General features: G+C 34.8%; 1 protein-coding gene across 1 annotated transcript in view; it reads right to left on the bottom strand.

Moving 5' to 3' along the window:
- TfIIFalpha (transcription factor IIFalpha) overlaps positions 1-25,377 on the bottom strand; it is a 64,457-nt gene that overhangs the window by 12,208 nt on the left and 26,872 nt on the right. Inside the window, exons 3-6 of the mRNA XM_089092034.1 lie at positions 24,936-25,106; positions 22,172-22,398; positions 14,310-14,406; positions 1,706-1,893 (exon numbers count right to left, since the gene is read on the bottom strand). Of these exons, the coding sequence (XP_088948160.1) occupies positions 1,706-1,893; positions 14,310-14,406; positions 22,172-22,398; positions 24,936-25,106 (683 nt within the window). The remainder of the gene's footprint in view (positions 1-1,705; positions 1,894-14,309; positions 14,407-22,171; positions 22,399-24,935; positions 25,107-25,377) is intronic.

Genomic DNA, 25,377 nt, shown 5'->3' with positions numbered 1-25,377 from the left:
ATAGCTTTCTCAGTTTTTCCTTTAACGCATTGATAGTGAGTATTATAACACTAATAACAATAATAAAAACGAAGATGTTAGCTGCATTTTTTCCGCTTTTTTTGTTGCTTTACACTTAAAGATCAAGGGAAAACGCCTCTTCTAGGGTATAATAATTTTATTTGTAACGAGAAAACCCCACTACTTTTCCATTGTGCAAGAAGTAGATATGCAGACAAGACAAGATCTTATGGAAGAGGCTCCACTGTGCCAGGTTTCTTCTGATGAGTCCTAATGGAAGGTACTACTTGGAAATATTTCGCTAGATTTAAGGTGCTTTTGCTTATAAATTTACAACGACTTACATTTATTGATGACGACTTTGCATGGATTTGGACATTTCTATTTGGTTGATGGTTCGGTTATGCCGTTTGGTCCTAGGTAGTTGGATAGATGAGTAAGGTCAAAACCTCGTTCAAGTTCACATTTGTCTCAATTGCTGGATTAGGATGACAGTCTTTTTTTTTTTTTTTTTCTTGCCAAGTAATTACCTCTAAAACATTATAATAACTCGGCCAGAATCTGCCCAACTCTAATTGGGTACCTGGAGAAATCTGGGAGAAAAACACGAGAAGCGTCGGATGATTTGCCTCCAACCAAACATTGCACTCCCGGTCGAAGTCATCGAATCAGGAGATCGGTACCTGCGCAATGCAGACCATAGGTCAGCATGCGAAAAAGATTTTTTATATATCTAGATCCAAGATCTACACCTTAGATACTACAGGAAAGATTATCAAGGAATTTCTTTTTTTCTTCAAAGAATGTCAATTGGCATTTGCCCAGAGTCAATTGACCCTAACCTGAATAGAGAATTGATTTACACACCCTAGGTCCACCAATATTCAGTAATAAGGTGTGGCGATGTTCCAAAAACTATTAACTTCAAGAGTTAGCCTCTCGAAGCCAATTGGATGAACTCCTTGCTTTTGGTTACAGTTTACTAAGACACGTAAACATTAAAAAGGTCAACTTACAATGAGAAGTATGATAGCTTTTTGTTAAAGGCTGGGACCAATACACACAGACAGGCTCAAGAGAATGTTCATTGTAGTAATGAAAGTATGTTCAGATATATTCTCAACCAGTACGAAAATTTGAACTCAGCCCTTGCACATACTGACAGATAGTTTCAGTTAAACTGGTACAGAAGAATTTTGAGAACCTAAGAAAAACGGAACTGATCCTCAATAATACTGACATCAGAATTATCCCAGAACAATCTGAGTCGACGGAGGTGTTTCATGCGTATATAAACGAAGTTGGTGAGGTTCTGAAGGGGGAACGGAGTCCCGGGTTCAATTGTCAGATCTCCTTTCAAAGTATATGACTTTGGTTTTCAAAAAGATGTAACATTTCCATCACTTGTGAAGTACATACTCAATTTCCTTTGGATTTTGTGTTTTACACTGCAATATTAGCCCTAGATATGCCTTCAGCTTCAACTTTAAGGCGCAAATGCCTTCAAGTTCTCAGCTCAGAAGCCCTTGATCATTATTAATTTTCATTTAGGACCATTCCCTAAATAATCCCTGATTAAATCAATCAAAAGTGTTAGAACACACTGCATATGCAAAGTTGGTGAGGGGGCGGGGACGGTAGACACAGGATTAACAGGAAACAGTATTAAAAATACTGTAACAGCACAGTGCAGATTATACAATACCTTCCTTAAGTTTCTTCCTCTTTTCCTTTTTCTTTTTGACTTTTTCTTTGGAATCTTCTTCCTCTTCTTCACTTTCATCTTTATTACTTTTCTTTTCTTCGTCAGACTCCTCTTCAGAGGTCAGCATCCCCTTTAAGCCAGTTTCATCGCCAACTCCTTTGAGCTCCAACTCTTCTTTCTCTGGCTCACTAAAAACAAAAACAAAAATAACAAGAAATTTTCTATACAATAATTATAAATCTAAGAAACAATTATAGTTGTACTAATTTAGTTATGCACGCTTTTACAAAGCAACAAACAAAGGGGTGTTATATGTATATAAAAAAAATAAAAATAAAAAATAAAAAACAAAACCCGTCTACTAGAAGAAACGAAAAGGAGAAAGATCCTCTAGAGCCATTGCTGGCACATAGGGAACCCAACCTATCCACAGCAAGGATCAATCCCTGGGCCCCCTTATTGCCACGCAGAACATTGATCTACTCTGCTACTTGCTATCACTTAATAAGAACACTAGAAATTTTAATTTCCGTTCAAATGCACCTTCTTCCAATCTTCTAGGACCACTATTTCTATACGATCACCCCTGGGAAAAAAACAAAAGCAGAAAAGAAATGCACATCCGTGATCACTCTTCTGGCAAAAAATGCAAAATTCCACCTTTTTGAGTATAGGAGCTTAAAACTTCTACAGTAGAATTTTCTGATACGCTGAATCTGACGGTGTGATTTTCACTAAGATTTCTTGGCTTTTGGGGGGTATTCCCACTTGTTCAGAAATCAGGCCAATTTTCTCAAGCTCTTAACTTTTGATGGGTAACACTAAACTTCATGAATTTTATATATTTGGACACAGAAACTTCTAACAACACAGAAACTTCATCATTAAAGCACGTGCAGCAGGTGCAGAAACAAAAAATTCGTGTGGGATGCCACTGCCTTTTCTGAGTACTTATTTTGCAAGATGGCACGACATCAACTGAATCATGCATGATCAAACACTGTAGGATGTGAGTTACGTTCTCATAGGGGCATCAGAGGAAGAAAAGGTAAAAAAAACATAAAGAATACAGCATTGGAATTTACAGTGCCTACTCCATTTCATGGCCCTTCGGCCAGGAAGTGCTATTGGGGGTTGGAGACCAGCCATCCTGTACTTTCGTACGCTCTTCCTGTATGCCTTCCCCAGATTTCTCAAGATACAAATTTAGATCTGGGCCGACACAGTATTTACGCACAGTATTGATTATGACTGTCTTTGAAACTATAAAACTCTACCCGATGTTCAGCAAAGCCTCTATCTTATATGCTTATATGGTAATATAAAGGATTACTCAATCCGTTTAATAACGTGGAAAGTATTCTACAAGGCATTGTACAACTGCAAAGTATTTATCCATCGAACAACCAAGATGCATTCAAATCAGGGGATACACGATTGTAAGGCACACCCAATACCCGGACAAAAACCCAGCCAATTGCGAGCCAGAACAACTAATGGATCAAGACCAGCCAATGTTTTCCACTGAATAGCCAATGGCAAACCAAGTAATGATTAATAATACAGCTACTAACAATTCACTGCAACACCATACCGCCTGAGGCCAACAGAACTACACATGCTCCTCCTCCATCCCAATCTACTTAAAGAATCCCTACTTACACCCTCCCAGGAAGTACCCATTTCCCTTAAATCTTTCCTTACGACGTTCTCTCACCCCATTCGGTGACGACCTGCTTTTAGTTTGGTCCTAGATGGTCGGCCAACAAGGACAATCTTTGGCAATCTGCCATCCTTCATCCACAGAACGCGTTCTAGTCATTTCAACCTTTCTCGCATTATAGCCCTAGAAAGCATGATTGAACCATATTTATCGTACAGTTTACTGTTTAACATACAGTCAGTCAGTCGGGTATCCAAAACAATCAGTAGGCAATTTCTCTTTTTTAGTTTGACAAATTTCAAATAAAAAAATATTATTATTATATTATTTATCTATACACATTATTAGAAATAAAAATACATAATAATATAAAAAATTAAAATTTTTAATCAATTAGAAAGAAGAGCCCTAATTAGTGTTTAAAGAGTAATCAGTATTTTGTGGCAAATTTAAAACATAATTTAAATACACTTCTAGAATACAGAATTTATGCCCAGCAAAAATTAAGAAAAATTATCCAGTTATTATAAAATTAATTAAAAAAAAATTTCCCAAAAATAAGTTTTCAAAGAAAAGTAAAGGCCATTTTAAACTTAAGCTCAGCAAATACAAATACCTGTTAAAATTCAAACTCAAAACGACCAGAAATTACTATTAAAGAATAAATGAAACCCAAAACGAACAGAAATTAAATAAACAGTCATAGCAAAAAACATACAACAAGTAATAATATAAATGAATAAATAGATCTTAAAGAGAGTAAGCTTAGATTGAATATGAAAATCAAGCTTAAAACAAAAAAATATATTTTATTATTGAAGTATAAATAAAACTTAAAACGAACAGAAATTAAATAAACAATCAATGCAAAGAAACATACAATAGATGTTTGTAAATGAATAAATAAATCTTAAACGAGTAAAACTTAAATTGAATATGCAAATCAAGGTTGAAACGAAACAAAATCACTATAACAAGAGTTTGGGTATCTTCTCCTTCTCTCACTGTAAAAGTCTAAGACCTACTGCGCCATTGGCGCTTTACTGAAAACCAATTTTATTGCAAATATTTTCTTTTGTACTTAATATTGGAAATAAACATTAAAAGTATAGTAAAATTTTAAACTGATGAGCTTTCAGCGATTAATATCATTATACATCATATATTCACTTTAATTTATTAGTTCTTCCTAAACTTGTTCAAGACGAATATAGTTTCAATACAAACAAGAGTTGGGATACTGCCCCCTTCCTTAACGTTCAATAAAAACCAAAAGCCTACTGTTGGGGTTCCACCCCTGTTTCTTTTCCTTTCAGATAAATGACCTGTTTTCGTTTTCTTAATTACATTTGCTTATAGTATAATTTCAAAAGGCTGGTTAAATTCTCGTTGTTAAGTTAGAGGTGTTGCAATAAGTAAGCTTTGAACTAAGTTTTTTTTTTGTACTTCCTGGTTTGGGAGTCATTGAAAGATAAATCTAAGAGGTAGAATTGGGTTTGAATGGGGATGTAGCTGATTGGCTGGGCCAAGCGGAGGTCCACCCCTATGAATAGTTGTGTGAAAAATATTATTATTTTTTAGTGTGCGTTTAGACCCGGTTCGGGGATATATATTTTTGCGGGATTATTGTGATCTTTTTGGAAGAATACAAGTAAGGTATTTTCTACAAACTGTGTACTATTTTCCGTAACCCAGGCAGGGTAGGAATAGAGCTACAAGGTACCGTCATTATTATATTGACAGGGAGGTTTGTTACCTCCAAGGAGAGAGTTAAGAGATTTTCTAGCCGTAACCCAAGGCGGGTACATTTGGCTTTAAAAAGTGGCCATTTGACCACTCGACCGCGTTACCGTACCCGGGGACAGGGTATACTGTAAATCGGGTAGTAACAAACCCGATATTTGCAGAACTGGTATGGTAGACACGGGCATAGAATTATATTTTGGGGTCAGAGCTTTCCCCTCCAATAAGTCGTGACACCCGTATATTACTACGCCTGTGGTGTTGTGGCCTACCGGTATAACACTGGTGACTAAATACCACGAACACCTACTGCGTCATTGGCGCTACACTGAAAACGAATTATATTACAAATACTTTCTTTTCCAGTTCTTACAGCATTGAAAATAAAAATAAATTACAGTGAAATAAATTCTTGAACTGATGGATCTTCCAACAATTAAATAAAAAAAACAAGTTTTTTTTAACTGAAAGTAAGGAGCGAAATTAAAACTTAAAACGAACAAAAATTATTCCGTATATGAAAGGGGATGTCCTTTCCTCAATACCTCGCTCTTTACGCTAAAGTTTTTTATTGTTTTAAAAAATAAAGTTGTGTGATAGATTCAAACTTTAGCATAAAGAGCGAGGTATTGAGCCGTTTCATATACGGAATAATTTCTCTTCATTTTAAGTTTTGATGTCGCTCCTTACTTTCAGTTAAAAAAACTTGTTTTTTTTATTTAATTTCTGAACTTTTTTGAATTAATGCAGCTTTGATTTTGGCTCACCGCACATGAATAATTAAGACGAAATTTGCATATTAATTTTACTTTTTTGGCTATATGGCTTTCTCGAAATTTTTTCTGACGTAATTTACGAATTAACTTACGTAACGAACTTCTATATTCGTATGGTTTATTACGTATATTAGGGAGTTTGCCCCCTAGTCGATACCTTGCTCTTTACGCTATAAGTTCGAACTTTGTTCGAATCACAAAGGCCGGTTAATTAGAATAGATAGCTCTTTTGAAACTACTAAAAAAAACTTTAGCGAAAAGGGCGAGGCATTGACTAGGAGGCGAACTCCCTCATATACGTAATAATTTATGTTTGTTTTAAGTTTTATTGTTACTCCTCACTTTCAGTTGAAAAAACTATTTTTCTTTATATTTAATTTCTGATCGTTTTTTAAATAATACTGGGAAATCTGGCGCCCCCTTCATAGAAATGCCTCTTCCCCCAAGGAAACATCCTCCATGGAAGGATCCTCCCCCGACACCCCCCCCCCATCAGAAAAAAATCCCTCCTGAAACGTCTTTATACTTACCAATAACTAAAGCTTTCTGTAAACATCGCACCAAATTATTGATTTGCAGCCCTTCCCCCGAAGACTGTGGGGGACTGAGGCTTCCTTAACGACAGAGTTATTAAATTCTCGGCTATGTTAAACATAATGGCTATCTAAGAACTAGAGTCGGGTTGCTGCGGGAAAAAATTAGCATTGGAGGGAGCCTAGCTATTTTCCATTTTATTTGGTCGCTTAGAAGTAACACTTGAACTTTTTATTTACTCGCAGAATAGCCCTCTTACGATATTATAGGACTACTGGATCGATACGATCACCCCTGGAAAAATAAAAATAACAAAAAACAAATAAACACGCATCTGTGATCTTTCTTCGGACAAAAAATACAAAATTCCACAGTTTTGCAGATAGGAGTTTGAAACTTTCGCAGTAGGGTTTTCTTATACGCTGAATCCAACGGTGCGATTTTCATTAAAGTTCTACGACTTTTTGGGGTTGTTTCCCCCTTTTTTCGAAAATAAGGCAAATTTTCTCAGACACGTAACTTTTGATTGGTAAAACTAAACTTAATGAAACTTATATATTTGAAATCAGCATAAGAATCTGATTCTATTTATGTATCTATGGGTATCAAAATTTCGGTTTTTAGAGTTTCGTTTACTATTGAGTCGCTCCTTACTTACAGTTCTTTACCACGAACTGTTTGATTAATATCATTATATATCAAATGTTCAATTTGACGTTGTTTATACTTTCCAAGACTGTTCAAGACGCATTTTTTAATATTAAGCTGGGTGTAAAACAAGGCAGCACTCTTTCTCCTAAATTGTTTAACATTTTTATAAATGATGTTGTTGATTATCTAGAGAATAGATGGGCTCCGAATGTTAGTCTAGGGACCCATAAACTATCACTACTATTATTTGCAGATGATATTGCCTTGGTGGCTAGCACACCGCAAGATCTGCAGACGCTTTTGAGTCTTATAGAAGATTATTTGCAGATGAAAAAACTAAGGCTGAATGTTGAAAAGAGTGAAGTTGTTATTTTTAAAAAAAGGAAAACATGTGGCGAAGATAATTATAAATTTAAATTTAATAATAAGGAACTTAAAGTAAGTAAAAGAATAAAATATTTAGGATTTGTTTTATCGGAAAATGGAAGTTTAAAGAGTCATGTTGATGAATTAATTAATAGAGGTAAAGTGGCCATGTCTGCAATTTTTAGAAATCCGACGATAATAAGAATTAAAAACTTAAAAATGCATAAAAGAATATTTAATACAAAAATTTTACCAGTATTAGAATATGGAGCGGAGATTTGGGGCGGAGAAGCGGCACAGAAGTTGGAGTCCCTCCAGCTCCAGTATTATAAAAGACTATTTGGATTACATCAGACAACTCATTCACAGTTTCTGAAAGGTGATATGGGCCTGTTTTCGTTAAAACTACGTAGGTCTATTTTGATGCTTAGATTTTGGTTGAAGATCATTAGGTGTAATGAAGACTGACTAGTAAGTGCTGCTTATTATCAGATGTTGAGCTATGATTCGAAAAGGTCGTGGCCATCCCAAATTAGGTCATTACTAGAAAGTGTGGGAATGGCTTACTTATGGAATGACGGTCTTGGCTCCCGTGATCTACCAACAAATTTAGTAAGCCAGGTCCGATATATCTTAGAGGGTCAAGAAATTCAGTATTGGCAAGGGCTGATTTTAAATTCTGCTACATTGAATCATTATAATCAGGTTAAACCTAGTTTTGGAGAGGAAATTTATTTTAAATTCAATTTACCGGCTATGATTTGATGTCTATGGATTCAGCTTAGGGCGAATTTCCTTCCAATCCAGAGCAGACAAATGGTGTTCGACAAGGGGATAGTACATCCTGATGGTCAGTATGTGTGTCCTCTTTGTAGGGATGAGGACGAAGATTTGGACCATTTTCTCCGAAAGTGCCCGGTGCTCTCTGACTTAAGGGAAAATTACTTACATGGGATTGTTTTGCTGCTTCCAAATATCTCACAAAGTAGTAATCCAACCACAATATTTCGTTTTGGTGCGTACATAGAGAAGGGATTAAAAAGAAGGAAATGTTTTTACAATTAATTATTATTAATTATATGGAATTAAAGTTATTTTTTTTTTTGGTATTTTACCAGAAGGGGTTTTTTGGTATGTATTCATGTTAATGTGTGTTTGTAATTTGCTCTGTTGTAATTTTTCTATTTTCATATTTTTTGTGTGTATATGGCTCTTGGGCTTTTTGAAATACACGATCTATCTATCTATCTATAGTTTTCAGTAAAGTGCCAATGACGCAGTAGGTTTTAGACTATTACAGTGACAAAAGGAGGCGATACCCAAACTCTTGTTTGTAGTGATTTTTGTGCGTTTCAAGCTTGATTTGCATATTCAATTTAAGTTTCACTCGTTTTAAGATTTATATATTCATTTACATTATTATCTATTGTATGTTTATTTGCATTGATCGTTTATTTAATTTCTGTTTAATTTAATGTCTGGCCCTGGCCCTGGGGAGTTGTGTCGACACAGGAGTTTTTCTTATCTAACCTTTAACTATTTTTAAAGAAATAGCCATACGTAAAGGAGTTTGTTATATGATCTTTGAACTATTTTTAACAAAATGGCTACCTCAAATTTTTTATCAGATGTATTTGGGGGAAAAGGGCTTGGGGGGAGCTAGTTGAACTCCGATCCCTTTTGACTCTTAAAAAGTGAATTACAACTTTCAATTTCCAATCAAATGAGCCCGCTGTGAAGTTTGTATGAGCATACCTTCCATAACAACCATATTTACCGTCAGGGCATAACTTACAACGCCTACTCCCAGGTCCTGGGGCCCGGGGGTCGATACAGAAGTTTTTGTTGTCTGAACATTGACCTATTTTTAACAAACTGTCTATCTTAAAATTTTTATCTGATGCATTTAGGGCGTGGAGGGGGGGGCTAGTTGCCCTCCGATCTCTTTTGACTCTTAAAAAGATAAGAAGAAATTTCAATTTCCAATCAAATGAGCCCTCTCCGAAGTTTATACGAGCAGAGCATTATATACCCCAAAAGCGATACCTGCAACGCCTGCCTTTGGGCCCCGGGGGGTTGTGTTGACACATGAGTTTTTTTTATCCGACCTTTAAACAATTTCTGATCAAATGGCTATTTAAAAATTTTATCGGATGGGCTTGGACAAAAAGGGTGTGTGTGGGGGGGGGGGCTAGTTGCCTTCGGATATCTTTTGACTCTTAAAAAGTGAACTAGAACTTTTAATTTCCAATCAACTGAGCACTCTCTGAAGTTTATACGATCATTCCTCTCATTAGAACCATAAACACACCCAGGACAACACTTAAAACGGCTACCCTCCGGGCCCTGGGGGGTTGTGTTGACACTGGAATTTTTGTTAACTAATTTTTGAATATTTTTTTAAAAACTGGCTATCTCAAAATTTTAGCAGATCTATTTTGGGAAAAAGGGCGTGGGGGGGGGCTAGTTGCAATTAAATCTCTTGACTCTTAAAATTACACTAGAACTTACAATTTCCAATCAAATGAGCCCTTAATGAAGTTTATACGAGCATGTCTTTCATAAGAACCATACATGCCTTTAGGGCATAACTTGGAACACCTTCTCCCGGGCCCTGGGGGGTTGTATTGACACCGGAGTTTTTCTTATCCGACCTTTGAACTATCGTAGGCAGCGCAATCGCGGTGCCTAAGTACAGAAAGATGTTGGAACAATGTATTATTTTTTTTCCATACCAGGGCACTTCGTATCGAAGGAGTTGTCGTAGAAACTTCGAAAAGGGCTCATTCGATTGGAAATTGGAGTGGCTTGTGCCCTTTTTAATAGTCGGAAGTAATTGGAAGGCAACTAACACTCCTTCCACGCCCACCATTTCCCAAAACACATCCAATCAAAATTTTGAGATAGCCATTTTGTTCAGCGTAGTTGATTTCCAGATAAAAAACATGTTTTTGAGGAGGAAACTCCCCCATAACCCTCAGGGCAAGGGTTGTAAGCTCTTCCCTGGGGGCATATAATGTTTTTATAGAAGGCGTTTTCAAAGAAACTTCAAAAAAGGCTCATTCGATTGGAAATTCAAAGGGCTGGTGCCCTTTTTAATAGTCAAAAGTGATTTGAGGGCAACTAACGCCCTCTCACGCCCAGTTTTTCCCCAAACACATCCAATCAAAATTTATAGATAGCTATTTTATTCAACATAGTTGAAAGTTTTGGAAATTAGGTCTTTAAGGATGGCAGCCCCGCCCCCCTCCCCACAGCCCTCAGGGCAAGGGTTGTAAGTTATGCCCTGGGGGCATATAAGGTTTTTTATAGAAAGCGATGTTGTAGAAACTTCAAAAAGGGCTCATTCAAATGGAAATTGAAAGGCTAGTGCCCTTTTTAATAGTCGAAAGTGATTGAAGGGCAACTAATCCCCCTCTCATGCCCACCATTTGCCCAAACACCCAAACAGAATTTTGAGATAGCCATTTTGTTCGACGTAGTTGAAAGTTCTGGAAATTAGGTCTTTTAGGATGATAACACCCTCAGAGCCCTCAGTGCAATGGTTGTAAGTGATGTGCTGGGGCCATATAAGGTTTATATAGAAAGTTTTTGTAGAAATTTCAAAAAGGGCTCATTTGATTGGAAATTGAAATTGCCCTTTTAAATAGTCGAAAGTGAGTGAAGAGTACTTAACCCCCTCTCTAGCCCACCATTAACCCCCCCCCATCAGAAAAAAATCCCTCCTGAAACGTCTTTATACTTCCCATTAACCAATGCTATATGTAAACAATGGGTAAAGCTCATAACTTCCAGCCCTTCCCCCTGAACTCTGGGGGATTAAGTCATCCTCAAAGACATATTTATTAGATTTTCGACTATGCTGAACAAAATGGCTATCTCAAAATTTGGATTTAGTGATTTGGGAAAAAAATGGGCATGGGAGGGGGCCAAGTTACCCTACAATTTTTTTGATCACTTAAAAAGAGCACTAGAACTTTTAATTTCAGTTCAAATGAGCCCTCTTACGATATTCTAGGACTACTTGATCGATACGATCACCCCTGGGAAAATAAAAAAAAACAAAAACAAACAAATAAACACGCATCCGTGATCTTTCTTCTGACAAAAAATAAAAAATTCCACAGTTTTGCAGATAGGAGCTTGAAACTTCCTCAGCAGGGTTTTATGATAGGCTGAATCCGATGGTGTGATTTTCATTAAAGTTCTATGACTTTTTGGTGGTGTTTCCCCCTTTTTTCGAAAATAAGGCAAATTTTCTCAGGCGCGTAACTTTTGATGGGTAAATATCATTATATATTTTGATGGGTAAATATCATTATATATCAAATATTCAATTTGACGTTTTTTATACTTTCCAAGACTGTTCAAGACGCATAGACTGTTCAGTTTTCAGTAAAGCGCCAATGACGCAGTAGGCTTTAGACTATTACAGTGACAAAAGGAGGCGATACCCAAACTCTTGTTTGTAGTGATTTTTGTCCGTTTCAAGCTTGATTGGCATATTCAATTTAAGTTTCACTCGTTTTAAGATTTGATTATTCATTTACATTGATATCTATTGTATGTTTATTTGCATTGATTGTTTATTTAATATCTGTTTAATTTAATGTCTGCCCCTGGCCCTGGGGAGTTGCGTCGACCCAGGAGTTTTTCTTATCTAACCTTTAACTATTTTTAACGAAATAGCCATACGTAAAGGAGTTTTGTTATATGATCTTTGAACTATTTTTAACAAAATGGCTACCTCAAATTTTTTTATCAGATGTATTTGGGGGAAAAGGGCTTGGGGAGGAGCTAGTTGAACTCCGATCCCTTTTGACTCTTAAAAAGTGAATTACAACTTTCAATTTCCAATCAAATGAGCCCTCTATGAAGTTTGTACGAGCATACCTTCAATAACACCCATATATGCCCCCAGGGCATAACTTAAAACGCCTACCCCCGGGCCCTGGGGGGCTGTGCCGACACCGGAGTTTTGTTATCTGAAATATTTTTAACAAACTGTTTATCTCAATACGAGCATCCCTTCCATAAGAACTATATATGCCCCCAGAGCATTACTTACAACGCCTTCCTCAGGGCCCTGGGGAGTTGCGTCGACACAGGAGTTTTTTTTTTATCTGACCTTTGAACTATTTTTAATGAAATACCTATTTTAAAATTTTATTGGATGGGCTTGGGGAAAAAAGGGGGTGTTGGGGGAGGGGGTTGTAGTTGCCCTCGGTTATCTTTTGACTATTAAAAAGTGAACTAAAACTTTCAACTTCCAATCAACTGAGCCCCCTCTGAAGTTTATACGAGCATTCCTCTCATTAGAACAATAAACACCACCAGGACAACACTTAAAACGACTACCCTCCGGGCCCTGGGGGGTTGTGTTGACACCGGAAAGTTTTTGTGGAAATTTAAAAAAGGGCTCATTTGATTGGAAATTGAAATTGCCCTTTTTAATAGTCGAAAGTGAGTGGAGAGTACTTAACCCCCCTTCTCACGCCCACCACTTCCCCAAAAACATTCAAAGTTTAGAGATAGCCATTTTGTTCAACGTAGTTGAAAGTTCTGGAAATTATGTATTTAAGGATGACAACCCCCCCCCCCCCGAGCCCCAGGGCATAACTTACAACCTTTGCCTTTGCCATATAAGGGTTTTATAGATAGAATTGTCGTAAAAACTTCAAAAGGGACTCATACAATTGGAAATTGAGAGGACTAGTGCCCTTTTTACGAGTCGAAAGTGATTGGAGGGTAACTACCCCCCCCCCCCTCTCTCTCAAGCCCACCATTCCCCCAAACACATCCAATCAAAATTTTCAGATAGCCATTTTGTTCAACGTAGTAGAAATGTCATGAAACTAGGTCTTTGAGGATGACAACCCCCCCAGCCCTCAGGGCAAGGGTTGTAAGTTATGCCCTGGGGGCAAACCAGGTTTTTATTGAAAGCGTTGTCGTGAAAACTTCGAAAGCGCTCATCCGATTAGAAATTGAAAGGGCTAGTGCCTTTTTTAATAGCAGAAAGTGATTGGAGAGCAACTAACATCCCTTCTACGCCCACCATTTTCCCAAACACATCCAATCAACACTTTGAGATAGCCATTTTGTTCAGCGTAGTTGAATTCTGCTCTTAAAATTTAACCAAATCAAACTAGCGTAAGTGTATCCAAGCTATCAAAGAGAGTAAACAGATTTTTTGCGAATGGTATCAAGTTTTCTATTTCAGGTCAACTAGAGGAGGTATGAAACTAAATTAAACACTACTATTTGTGTCCAGATTTTTAAAAGGGTGTATGTTGTTAAAAATTGCTAAAAAAATTTCTCCGGCATACAAACAGCAGGCCCAACTATAAAAAAAACGAAGATTTAAACTATTATTTTCTCTTTCCCTGAAAAGACTAAGTCAATATAAGACGAACAGAAATTAATTAAAAAAAATTTTTCCACAAAATAAGTTTTTCAAAGAAAAGTAAAAACTCCATTAAACCAAAATGAGCAAAAATAAAATCAAATAATCTACCACAGGTGATACTACCACAAATCAGCATCTATAAATAAATGAAACCCAAAACAAACAGAAATTACAATAAATAACCGAGTTAAACTCAAAACGAGCAGAAATTAACACGAGTAGGACTCAAAACCCCTATGCCTTCCCAAGGCCAGAACATAATGCACTTTACTAAAAAAATACAAATGAAAGTGCATTGTCAGTTTAATATACATAATACTGATACTTATTAATCAAAATCTTAATATTATTTGATTTATTAAAGTTATAAAAGTAGAAAAATTCATATTAATAATTTTAAATATAAAATTATTATTTTATATAAATAAAAAATTATAATATAATTATTCAACAGTTTATTCTTACCTTTCTTCGCCTGAAGACGACATATAATCTACTTCTTCTCCCTCATTATCGCCGTCTCCCTTGTCCTCCTCTCCTTCGCTTTCTGAATCTTTCCTCTCTAAAAGGAAAAACAAATGCGTTAAAATACAATCTATTCAGCATTAATAAAAATTTGAAAATCCTATAATTAGAAAACGAAAACAGATAAAGAACTAATTGCCATCTGGTGTAGCCTCTGAGCCCTCCCCTTCAATCCCAGGATAATCAGAAGTTATAAACAATACAAAAAAATAATAATACAAACTATAAAAGGAAAAAGTACATTTCCAGTACATTCCAGTAGCTTTGTGGCCTCACTGCTTTCTGAAATTAATTTTTCAAGGACTTTTACCCTGTGCAGAAAATGCAGCGTTAAAGATGGGTTTTGATCTCAAAAAATAAAATTCAGCGGCGTAATTACCAAATTCAGACAAAAACTACACAAAAGAGGTCTCCCCCTCCGATTTCACTCCACCTTGGAGACTTTCATTCTTTGAAATCGATTGGGTTTCAAGTAGAAACAAGTAAGTAAATAGAGAGGAATATACAGAATCCTTACCACCTGGATTGAGTTTTTTTCTTTCAACTCCGCAAAAAAATCAGTTTAATTTTCAAAAAAATTAAGAAGTTGGTGGTTTCACACACATATTTAGTCACAAAATACTGTTTCAGTCATTTGAGAAACATTTCGAGTTCCTTTTTTGGCTTCCAAAAATCAAATTACATTATTACAATGAGTGATATATAAGTTCTTTTGTAGAATCTAGGACACTAATTGTCACATGAGAATACTGTAGAGGGGGAGGAGAGGGTAGGTTTAACACCTCTATGCTCTCTTGAATACCTAAAGGATACTTTTCTTAAATTTACCACTTCATTGCTCTAAGCAACATTTTCTCAAACTGCCTTTCCACCAATCACTAATAAAAATAAATCAGTAGAAAATAAATCTTAATATGTCTACAACCAAATTAGTATGTATTTCTTTTTTATTTTAATAGAGATGATGTCAAAATGAAAAATTATTGCTAAAAACCGCAGTTTCTCAATGTTGCCACTCCCCTTTTAGATGAACTATCTCATCCCCACCCATTACCTACAGGACAAAAAGTATGTGATTAGCTCTAGGGGGGGGGGCATAATAATTGCTATTCTAAATTTTTAGCATTACAGTTACACTTTTATTTGTCATTATCAGAAATTGTCAACCTCAAAAGAAATGTTTTTCTACGTTTCTGCATTATCATCATAAGGACTGATCCATTTTTTGAAGACTTTCCTACTACTCTTTAAAGAAACTGCTTCAAAGTCCCTGCTGCTTTGTTGGCATTTACGGTTCCTTTAGCAGTCTCGCCCAAAAAGGTGTTTCTAAGCGCAACAGAGTAACATCGGAAGGGGAATATTACTCGACAAAGTGAACAGCAGCCTGTTTCTCATTTCGGTTCGTCTGCTGGTTCAGAATACTAGACTCTTTGTGCTGGTTTCAAACGAGTTCTCAGAAATTACTCAATTCTATTTCTAAGAAGATGTTCCTTAGAGCAGTAAACTACCTTCAAAAAGGGACTAATACTCGAGGAGTCAAAAATAGCCTGAGTCTCTTTGCAGTTCCTCTGCTGCTTTTAAAATAACACTCTTTACAGTGGTTACTGGTGGTTGAACGAAATTTCATTGAAGTGAATCAATTCCATTGGATAGCCAAGAAAAGCTTCTAAGAGCAGCTGACTACCCTCGAAAGCGGATTATTTACTCAGCACAGTCAACAGTAACCTATTTCTCCTTGCAGTTTTAAGCAAGTAAGCGTTCAAATGGGGATAAATCCATTTATTTAGACAGTGAAAATGAGTAAAAAAAGTCTATATATTTTGTTTTGTACAAATAAGTTAGTTTCAATTTTAATACTTAGTATTTTAATGATGACGATTGCCGTATATGTGATCGAAATATTTAGACTTTTGTACCTGTTTTTTCACTGTCTAAAGAAATGGATTTATCCCCATTTGAACATTTATTTGTTCGTCATAGAATGGCAGCGTGGTCTGAGAAAAGGACACCTAATTTAAGGTGTTACGTCGAAAATATGCAGTTTTGAAATACCCGACCCTTTGTGCTGGTTACTCGTGTTATACGAATTTTTTTTTAAGTGGCTCAATTCTATTGGATGGTTTCTAAGAAAGGCTTCTAAGAGCAGCAGATGTCCCTTGAATAAGACCATCTCTAAAAAAAGTCAATACTAACTTGTGTCTCTTTGTAGTTTCTCTGCTGTTTTGAAATGCCCAAACCGGTGTGTTGGTTATATATTCTAAACGATTTTTTTTCCTTTTTGTTTAGTGGCTCAATTGTATTGTATGGTTTCTAAGAAAGGCTTCTAAGAGCAGCAGATGTCCCTTGAATAAGACCATCTCTAAAAAAAAGTCAATACTAACTTGTGTCTCTTTGTAGTTTCTCTGCTGTTTTTAAATGCCCAAACCGGTGTGTCGGTTATTTATTCTAAACGATTTTTTTTCCTTTTTTATAGTGGCTCAATTGTATTGTATGGTTTCTAAGAAAGGCTTCTAAAAACAGCAGATTTCCCTTGAAATAAGACCATCTCTAAAAAAAAGTCAACACTAACTTGTGTCTCTTTGTAGTTTCTCTGCTGTTTTCAAATGCCCAAACCGGTGTGTTGGTTATTTATTCTAAACGATTTTTTTTCCTTTTTTTTAGTGGCTCAATTGTATTGTATGGTTTCTAAGAAAGGCTTCTAAGAACAGCAGATTTCCCTTGAAATAAGACCATCTCTAAAAAAAGTCAACACTAACTTGTGTCTCTATGTAGTTTCTCTGCTGTTTTGAAATGCCCAAACCGGTGTGTTGGTTATTTATTCTAAACGATTTTTTTTCCTTTTTTTTTTATTTTCTAAATTGTATTGTATGTTTTATAATAAAGTATTCTAAGAACAGAAGATTTACCTTGAAATAAGACCAACTCTAAAAAAAGTCAACACTAACTTGTGTCTCTTTGTAGTTTCTCTGCTGTTTTGAAATGCCCAAACCGGTGTGTTGGTTATTTATTCTAAACGATTTTTTTTCCTTTTTTTTAGTGGCTCAATTGTATTGTATGGTTTCTAAGAAAGGCTTCTAAGAACAGCAGATTTCCCTTGAAATAAGACCATCTCTTAAAAAAGTCAACACTAAATTGTGTCTCTTTGTAGTTTCTCTGCTGTTTTGAAATGCCCAAACCGGTGTGTTGGTTATTTATTCTAAACGATTTTTTTCCTTTTTTTAGTGGCTCAATTGTATTGTATGGTTTCTTAGAAAGGCTTCTAAGAACAGCAGATTTCCCTTGAAATAAGACCATCTCTAAAAAAAGTAAACATTAACTTGTGTCTCTATGTAGTTTCTCTGCTGTTTTGAAATGCCCAAACCGGTGTGTTGGTTATTTATTCTAAATGATTTTTTTACCTTTTTTTTAGTGGCACAATTGTATTGTATTGTTTATAAGAAAGGCTTCTAAGAACAGCATATTTCCCCTTAAATAAGACCATCTCTAAAAAAAGTCAACATTAACTTGTGTCTCTTTGTAGTTTCTCTGCTGTTTTGAAATGCCCAAACCGGTGTGTTGGTTATTTATTCTAAACGATTTTTTTTTCCTTTTTTTTTAGTGGCTCAATTGTATTGTATGGTTTCTAAGAAAGGCTTCTAAGAACAGCAGATTTCCCTTGAAATAAGACCATCTCTAAAAAAAGTCAACACTAACTTGTGTCTCTTTGTAGTTTCTCTGCTGTTTTTAAATGCCCAAACCGGTGTGTTGGTTATTTATACAAAACGATTTTTTTACCTTTTTTTAGTTGCTCAATTGTATTGTATGGTTTCTAAGAAAGGCTTCTAAGAACAGCAGATTTTCCTTGAAATAAGACCATCTCTAAAAAAAGTCAACACTAACTTGTGTCTCTTTGTAGTTTCTCTGCTGTTTTGAAATGCCCAAACCGGTGTGTTGGTTATTTATTCTAAACGATTTTTTTTCCTTTTTTTTAGTGGCTCAATTGTATTGTATGGTTTCTAAGAAAGGCTTCTAAGAACAGAGGATTTTCCTTGAAATAAGACCATCTCTAAAAAAAGTCAACACTAACTTGTGTCTCTTTGTAGTTTCTCTGCTGTTTTGAAATGCCCAAACCTGTGTGTTTTTTATTTTTTCTAAACGATTTTTTTCCCTTTTTTTATTGGATCAATTGTATTGTATTGTTTATAATAAAGTCTTCTAAGAACAACATATTTCCCTTGAAATAATACAATCTCTAAAAAAAGTCAACACTAACTTGTGTCTCTTTGTAGTTTCTCTGCTGTTTTGAAATGCCCAAACCGGTGTGTTGGTTATTTATTCTAAACGATTTTTTTCCCTTTTTTATAGTGGCTCAATTGTATTGTATGGTTTCTAAGAAAGGCTTCTAAGAACAGCAGATTTCCCTTGAAATAAGACAATATCTAAAAAAAAGTCAACACTAACTTGTGTCTCTTTGTAGTTTCTCTGCTGTTTTCAAATGCCCAAACCGGTGTGTTGGTTATTTATTCTAAACGATTTTTTTTCCTTTTTTTTAGTGGCTCAATTGTATTGTATGGTTTCTAAGAAAGGCTTTTAAGAACAGCATATTTACCTTTAAATAAGACAATCTCTAAAAAAAGTCAACATTAACTTGTGTCTCTTTGTAGTTTCTCAGCTGTTTTGAAATGCCCAAACCGGTGTGTTGGTTATTTATTCTAAATGATTTTTTTCTCTTTTTTTTAGTGGCTCAATTGTATTGTATGGTTTCTAAGAAAGGATTCTAAGAACAGCAGATTTTCCTTTAATTAAGACCATCTCTAAAAAAAAGTCAACACTAACTTGTGTCTCTTTGTAGTTCCTCTGCTGTTTTCAAATGCCCAAACCTGTGTGTTGGTTATTTATTCTAAAAGATTTTTTTCCCTTTTTTTTAGTGGATCAATTGTATTGTATGGTTTCTAAGAAAGGCTTCTAAGAACAACAGATTTGCCCTGAAATAAGACCATCTCTAAAAAAAAGTCAACACTAACTTGTGTCTCTTTGTAGTTTCTCTGCTGTTTTGAAATGCCCAAACCGGTGTGTTGGTTATTTATTATAAACGATTTTTTTTTCCTTTTTTTTTTATTGGCATAATTGTATTGTATGGTTTCTAAGAAAGGCTTCTAATAACAGAATATTTACCTTGAAATAAGACCATATCTAAAAAAAAAGTCAACACTAAATTGTGTCTCTTTGTAGTTTCTCTGCTGTTTTTAAATGCCCAAACCGGTGTGTTGGTTATTTATTCTAAATGATTTTTTTTCCTTTTTTTTTAGTGGCTCAATTTTATTGTATGGTTTATAATAAAGTATTCTAAGAACAGCAGATTTCCCTATAAATAAGACCCACTCTAAAAAAAAGTAAAAACTACATTGTGTCTCTTTGTATTCCGTATTCTATTTTTAAATTCACTAACAGGAGTGTTGGTTATTTATTATAAAAAATTTTTTTCCATTTGTTAGATTGGCACAAGTGGCTTTTTAGTTTTCTAATAAAGGCTTCTAAGAACAGCAGATTTTCCTTGAAACAAGACCATCTCTAAAAAAAAGTCAACACTAACTTGTGTCTCTATGTAGTTTCTCTGCTGTTTTTAATTGCCCAAACCGGTGTGTTGGTTATTTATTATAAACGATTTTTTTTCCTTTTTTTTATTGGATCTATTGTATTTTATGTTTTATTAGAAATGCTTCTAAAAACAGCATATTTTCCTTGAAATAATACCATCTCTAAAAAAATTCAACACTAACTTGTGTCTCTTTGTAGGTTCTCTGCTGTTTTGAAATGCCCAAACCGGTGTGTTGGTTATTTATTCTAAACGATTTTTTTCCCTTTTTTTTAGTGGCTCAATTGTATTGTATGGTTTCTAAGAAAGGCTTCTAAGAACAGCATATTTTCCTTGAAATAAGACCATCTCTAAAAAAAGTAAACACTAACTTGTGTCTCTTTGTAGTTTCTCTGCTGTTTTGAAATGCCCAAACCAGTGTGTTGGTTATTTATTCTAAACGATTTTTTTTCCTTTTTTTGTGGCTCAATTGTATTGTATGGTTTCTAAGAAAGGCTTCTAAAAACAGCAGATTTCCCTTGAAATAAGACCATCTCTAAAAAAAAAGTCAACACTAACTTGTGTCTCTTTGTAGTTTCTCTGCTGTTTTCAAATGCCCAAACCGGTGTGTTGGTTATTTATTCTAAACGATTTTTTTTCCTTTTTTTAGTGGCTCAATTGTATTGTATGGTTTCTAAGAAAGGCTTCTAAGAACAGCAGATTTCCCTTGAAATAAGACCATCTCTAAAAAAAGTCAACACTAACTTGTGTCTCTTTGTAGTTTCTCTGCTGTTTTGAAATGCCCAAACCGGTGTGTTGGTTATTAATTCTAAACGATTTTTTTCCCTTTTTTTTAGTGGCACAAGTGTATTGTATGGTTTCTAAGAAAGTCTTCTAATAACAGCATAAGTTCACATAAATAATAAAAAATCTAAAAAAAGTAAAAACAAAATTGTGTCTCTGTTGTTTATCTGCTATTTTGAAAAGACCACACAAGGGGGTGGGTTATTTATTCTAAACGATTTTTTTTCCTTTTTTTTAGTGGCTCTATTGTATTGTATGGTTTCTAAGAAATGCTTCTAAGAACAGCAGATTTTCCTTTAAATAAGACAATCTCTAAAAAAAAAGTAAACACTAAATTGTGTCTCTTTGTAGTTCCTCTGCTGTTTTGAAATGCCCAAACCGGTGTGTTGGTTATTAATTCTAAATGATTTTTTTTCCTTTTTTTTATTGGCTCAATTGTATTGTATGGTTTATAAGAAAGGCTTCTAAGAACAGCAGATTTTCCTTGAAATAAGACAATCTCTAAAAAAAATTCAACACTAACTTGTGTCTCTTTGTAGTTTCTCTGATGTTTTGAAATGCCCAAACCGGTGTGTTGGTTATTTATTCTAAACGATTTTTTTTACTTTTTTTTAGTGGCTCAATTGTATTGTATGGTTTCTTAGAAAGGCTTCTAAGAACAGCATATTTCCCTTGAAATAAGACCATCTCTAAAAAAAAGTAAACACTAACTTGTGTCTCTTTGTAGTTCCTCTGCTGTTTTGAAATGCCCAAACCGGTGTGTTGGTTATTTATTCTAAACGATTTTTTTCCCTTTTTTTTAGTGGCTCAATTGTATTGTATGGTTTCTAAGAAAGGCTTCTAAGAACAGCAGATTTTCCTTGAAACAAGACCATCTCTAAAAAAAGTCAACACTAACTTGTGTCTCTTTGTAGTTTCTCTGCTGCTGCTTTGAAATGCCTAAAACTGTGTGCTGGTTACTTATTCTAAACGATTTTTTTTAAAGTGGTTCAATTGTATTGTATAGTTTCTAAGAAAGACTTCTATGAAAGGCCCAGGAGAGTAGACCATCATTACGAGCTTTTTATCGTACGAACATCATTACGAACTTTAGATCGCACGAACATCATTACGAACTTTTGAAAAAGACACTATCTCGCGTTACCAAGCAAAATCCTAAAGTTAATAATAAAAACTGAATCGTTATCATTAAAGATGAAATTAATTTAGGTCTGAATTTCAAATTTCGATTCAACTTGGATTCAATAAACTTCGATCTTCAACTGAGATCCGGACTTCTGCCAATTAAAAAAAAGCTTGTTTGGAATTTTCAAGTTCTACTGGTTGTCTTAAATTTGAATTTTTCAAGTCTGGCAACACTTTTATGGCGCTAGTAGTCCTATTAAAGCTGTTTTAAAGCACGAAGTTTCCTTACATTTCAAATTTAACCATTAAATCCACTTACTTTTTTTCTTTTTTCCTTTTTGCGGTTTCTTAGTCTCTTCATCACTTCCTTCAAAATCCTCACCCCCTTCTTCAACACCAGACTCATCAACATCCGATTCATTAAATGTCAGAGCTTTGCCTCTCGTCTTTTTCTTCTGTTCATCTTCATCCTTTAAAATTTCTCCAGTTTTACCGGTTATCTTTTTATTTACCATGACTGCAAAGTAATTCAGCGTTTTGTCCCGCCTTGATAAAGAAATAAGAAACAAAAAATCAACAGGTGACAAGTTAAGATAAGGAGATAAAAGAAACGAAAAAGTACACAAATTTAGGGAGTCCATGGGGCTTACAAACAATGACTGAATTTCTGGATTCTGTCTTCATGAGCTGTTAGATGTTGTCCTTAGATTATTCTGTTAATGGGAGTGGTATTGTGGGACCCCTAACTCATCCAGTCTATTGCGTTTGTCCTTGAAATGAAGAAGATTGGAAAAAAAAAATTGGCTCCTACAATGGGTATAGGCCATAGGGTATAGGTACACATTGATGGATATAGGGTAGACATTAAGCTTCTACAATGGGTATAGGGTTCTATAACGGAAAGATTCGAATACAGGAAAGGTTCGGGAAGTGAAAGAGAGGAGGACAAGGGAGTCAGTGATAATTTGGGAGCAGAAGATTATATGTCTTCTTCAGACGAAGAAAGGTAAAAATAAACTGTTGAATAATTCTATTATTATTTTATATTTATATAAAATAATAATTTTATATTTATATAAAATAATAATTTTATATTTTTCTTAATTTTAGCTGGGCGTCAAGTCTATATTTTAGAAGTACATTGAAATTAGGTTTTAAATTTGACAGAAATTTTTGATTGTTCTTGAAAAACTAATTGGAGCTCGTCTCTCTTATTGATGATATATTGTAATTTTGTGTATCATTATGTATTTGTATTTCTATTAATATATATATACGTATATAATAATATAGTAATGATATTTCTTTTATTTGACATTTACAAAATTAAAACAAAGAATTGCCTACGGATTGTTTTGGGTACCCGACTGACTGACCGCATCTCAAACAGTAAGCTGTGAGAAGAATGTGGTTCGATCCAAATTTTCTAGGCCTATTATGAGAGAAAAAGGTTGAAATAACTAAAACAAGTCCTACGGATGAAGGATGACAGATTGCCAAAGATAGTCCTTGTTGGCCAACCGTTTAGGGCCAAACCAAAAGCAGTTCGTCCTAGAATGGGGTGGGAACGTAAGGAAAGATTTAAAGGGGAATGGGTACTTCCTGCGAGGAATTAAATGGGGAGGCTTTGAAAAGATTGCGATGGAAAAGGAGCGTGCGTAGCTGTGTTGGCCTCAGGCGGCTTAGTGCTGCAGTGACTTGTTAATAGTAGCATTTATTAATCCTGATTTTCCATTGGCTGTTATGTGGAAAACATTGGTTGATCCATTAGGTGTTCTGGCTTGCTATTGGCTGGTTTCATCAGGTTCTAGGCCGTACTTTACAATCATGTACCCCCTCATTCGAAAGCATCTCGGTTGTTGGACGGATAAACACTTTATAATTGTATAATGCCTTATAGAATTTATTCCATGTTAATAACCAGATTGAATATTCATATTATATCACCATATAAGCATATAAGATAGAGGTTTTGCTGAAAGTGGGGTACAGTCTTATAGTTTCAAAGATAAACATAATCAATACCTGTGTTGATCCAGCTCTAAATGTGTACCTTGAGAAATAAGGGGAAGGTAAACAGGAAGGGTGTGCAAAAATACAGGATGGCAGGTCCCCAACCCCCAAATCACACTCCCTGCCCGAAGGGCCATGAAACGGAGATCAGCACTACTGGTAGGCACTGGAAAAATCAATGCCGTATTCTTCACCTTTTTTTTCCTACCTTTTCTTGATCTGATGCCCACTATGTGAACGTAATTCACATCTTACAGTTTTTGAACATGCATGATCCAGTTGATTTCGTGTCATCTTGCAAAATAAGTATTCAGAAAAGGCAGTGGCCTTTGGACTCATTACACTTGATATTTTATACTTAGCTATATTCCTTGTGTAATCTTACATGCGTCATACATACTAAAAACGATACCACCACTCCTGAGCCGGAAATGCTCTTGAAATGTGCTAAGCCATTGTGAATAGGCTCATTAGACTTGGTATTTTACACTTAGCTATGTTCCTTGTTTAATATTGCTTGCGTCATAAACAGTAAAAACGAAACAACCACTCCTGAGGCTGAAATGACATATTTATGTTCTTGAAATTTACTCATAAATAGGACGTTACTCATATGAATTTTTACCAGAATTGAGGCTCTTAAAGAATTTTCTCAAACGCCTGACCTATCTACATCGTTTTCTTCAGGTCAGAAAATCTCAGGATGCAAATTTTCCAAAAAAAAAATATGGAGCTGTTTTCAAGATTTTTTTTTTAAATAAACAAATACACAGTTATTACTTGTTTAAAGAGATAAGATATATATATATATATATATATATATATATATATATATATATATATATATATATATATATATATATATATATATATATATATATATATATATATATATATAAAATTTAAGTAATTATATTTTATAATTTTTACTTTTATTTATACTTAACTATTTACTTTACTTTTACATTTATTATTATACTTTTTTTATGACGCTGTATACTTCATTGTATAAAATGAGATCCTTTGATAAAATGAGAACCAACTAAATATTTACATAGACTAAAAGTTACCGATTAAATTGTTCTTCTGCCTCCTCCTCATTCAAAGCTTGAAACCGTCGAATAGGAATAAAATTATACCACTCCTTCACTGGATGCGCTTCAAAATTATTATTCTTACCAGGAGTCAGTATGTAGTAGGATGCGTTTTCAGTGATGCCTCCTTCTCGGGTCCCCTTGTACCTATAATATACTTAAACCATTAATATACCTATAATATGACAAGTTAAAGTTAGAGATGCTACAGTTCACAAGTTCAAGTTTAAAGAGATAAGACAATAAGCTACACAAGTCATAAGCTAGCTCCAAACGTATCCGTTATTGCAGCTCAAAAGCTTTAGTGACCTTTTTTTTTTGTTTGTGGCATTTTGGTTGAGGGAAGAGGGAATACCACCCGATAGCTAACGAAGATTAGAACTATATCAGCTTGTTACTTGAACAGTTTCTCTTTTTA

Source organism: Artemia sp. Qi Xiang Cuo, chromosome 7 (assembly GCF_049724085.1).
Source record: "Artemia sp. Qi Xiang Cuo chromosome 7, ASM4972408v1, whole genome shotgun sequence".
Lineage (NCBI taxonomy): Eukaryota > Metazoa > Arthropoda > Branchiopoda > Anostraca > Artemiidae > Artemia > Artemia sp. Qi Xiang Cuo.
This window is presented reverse-complemented; position numbering and strand designations above follow the sequence as displayed.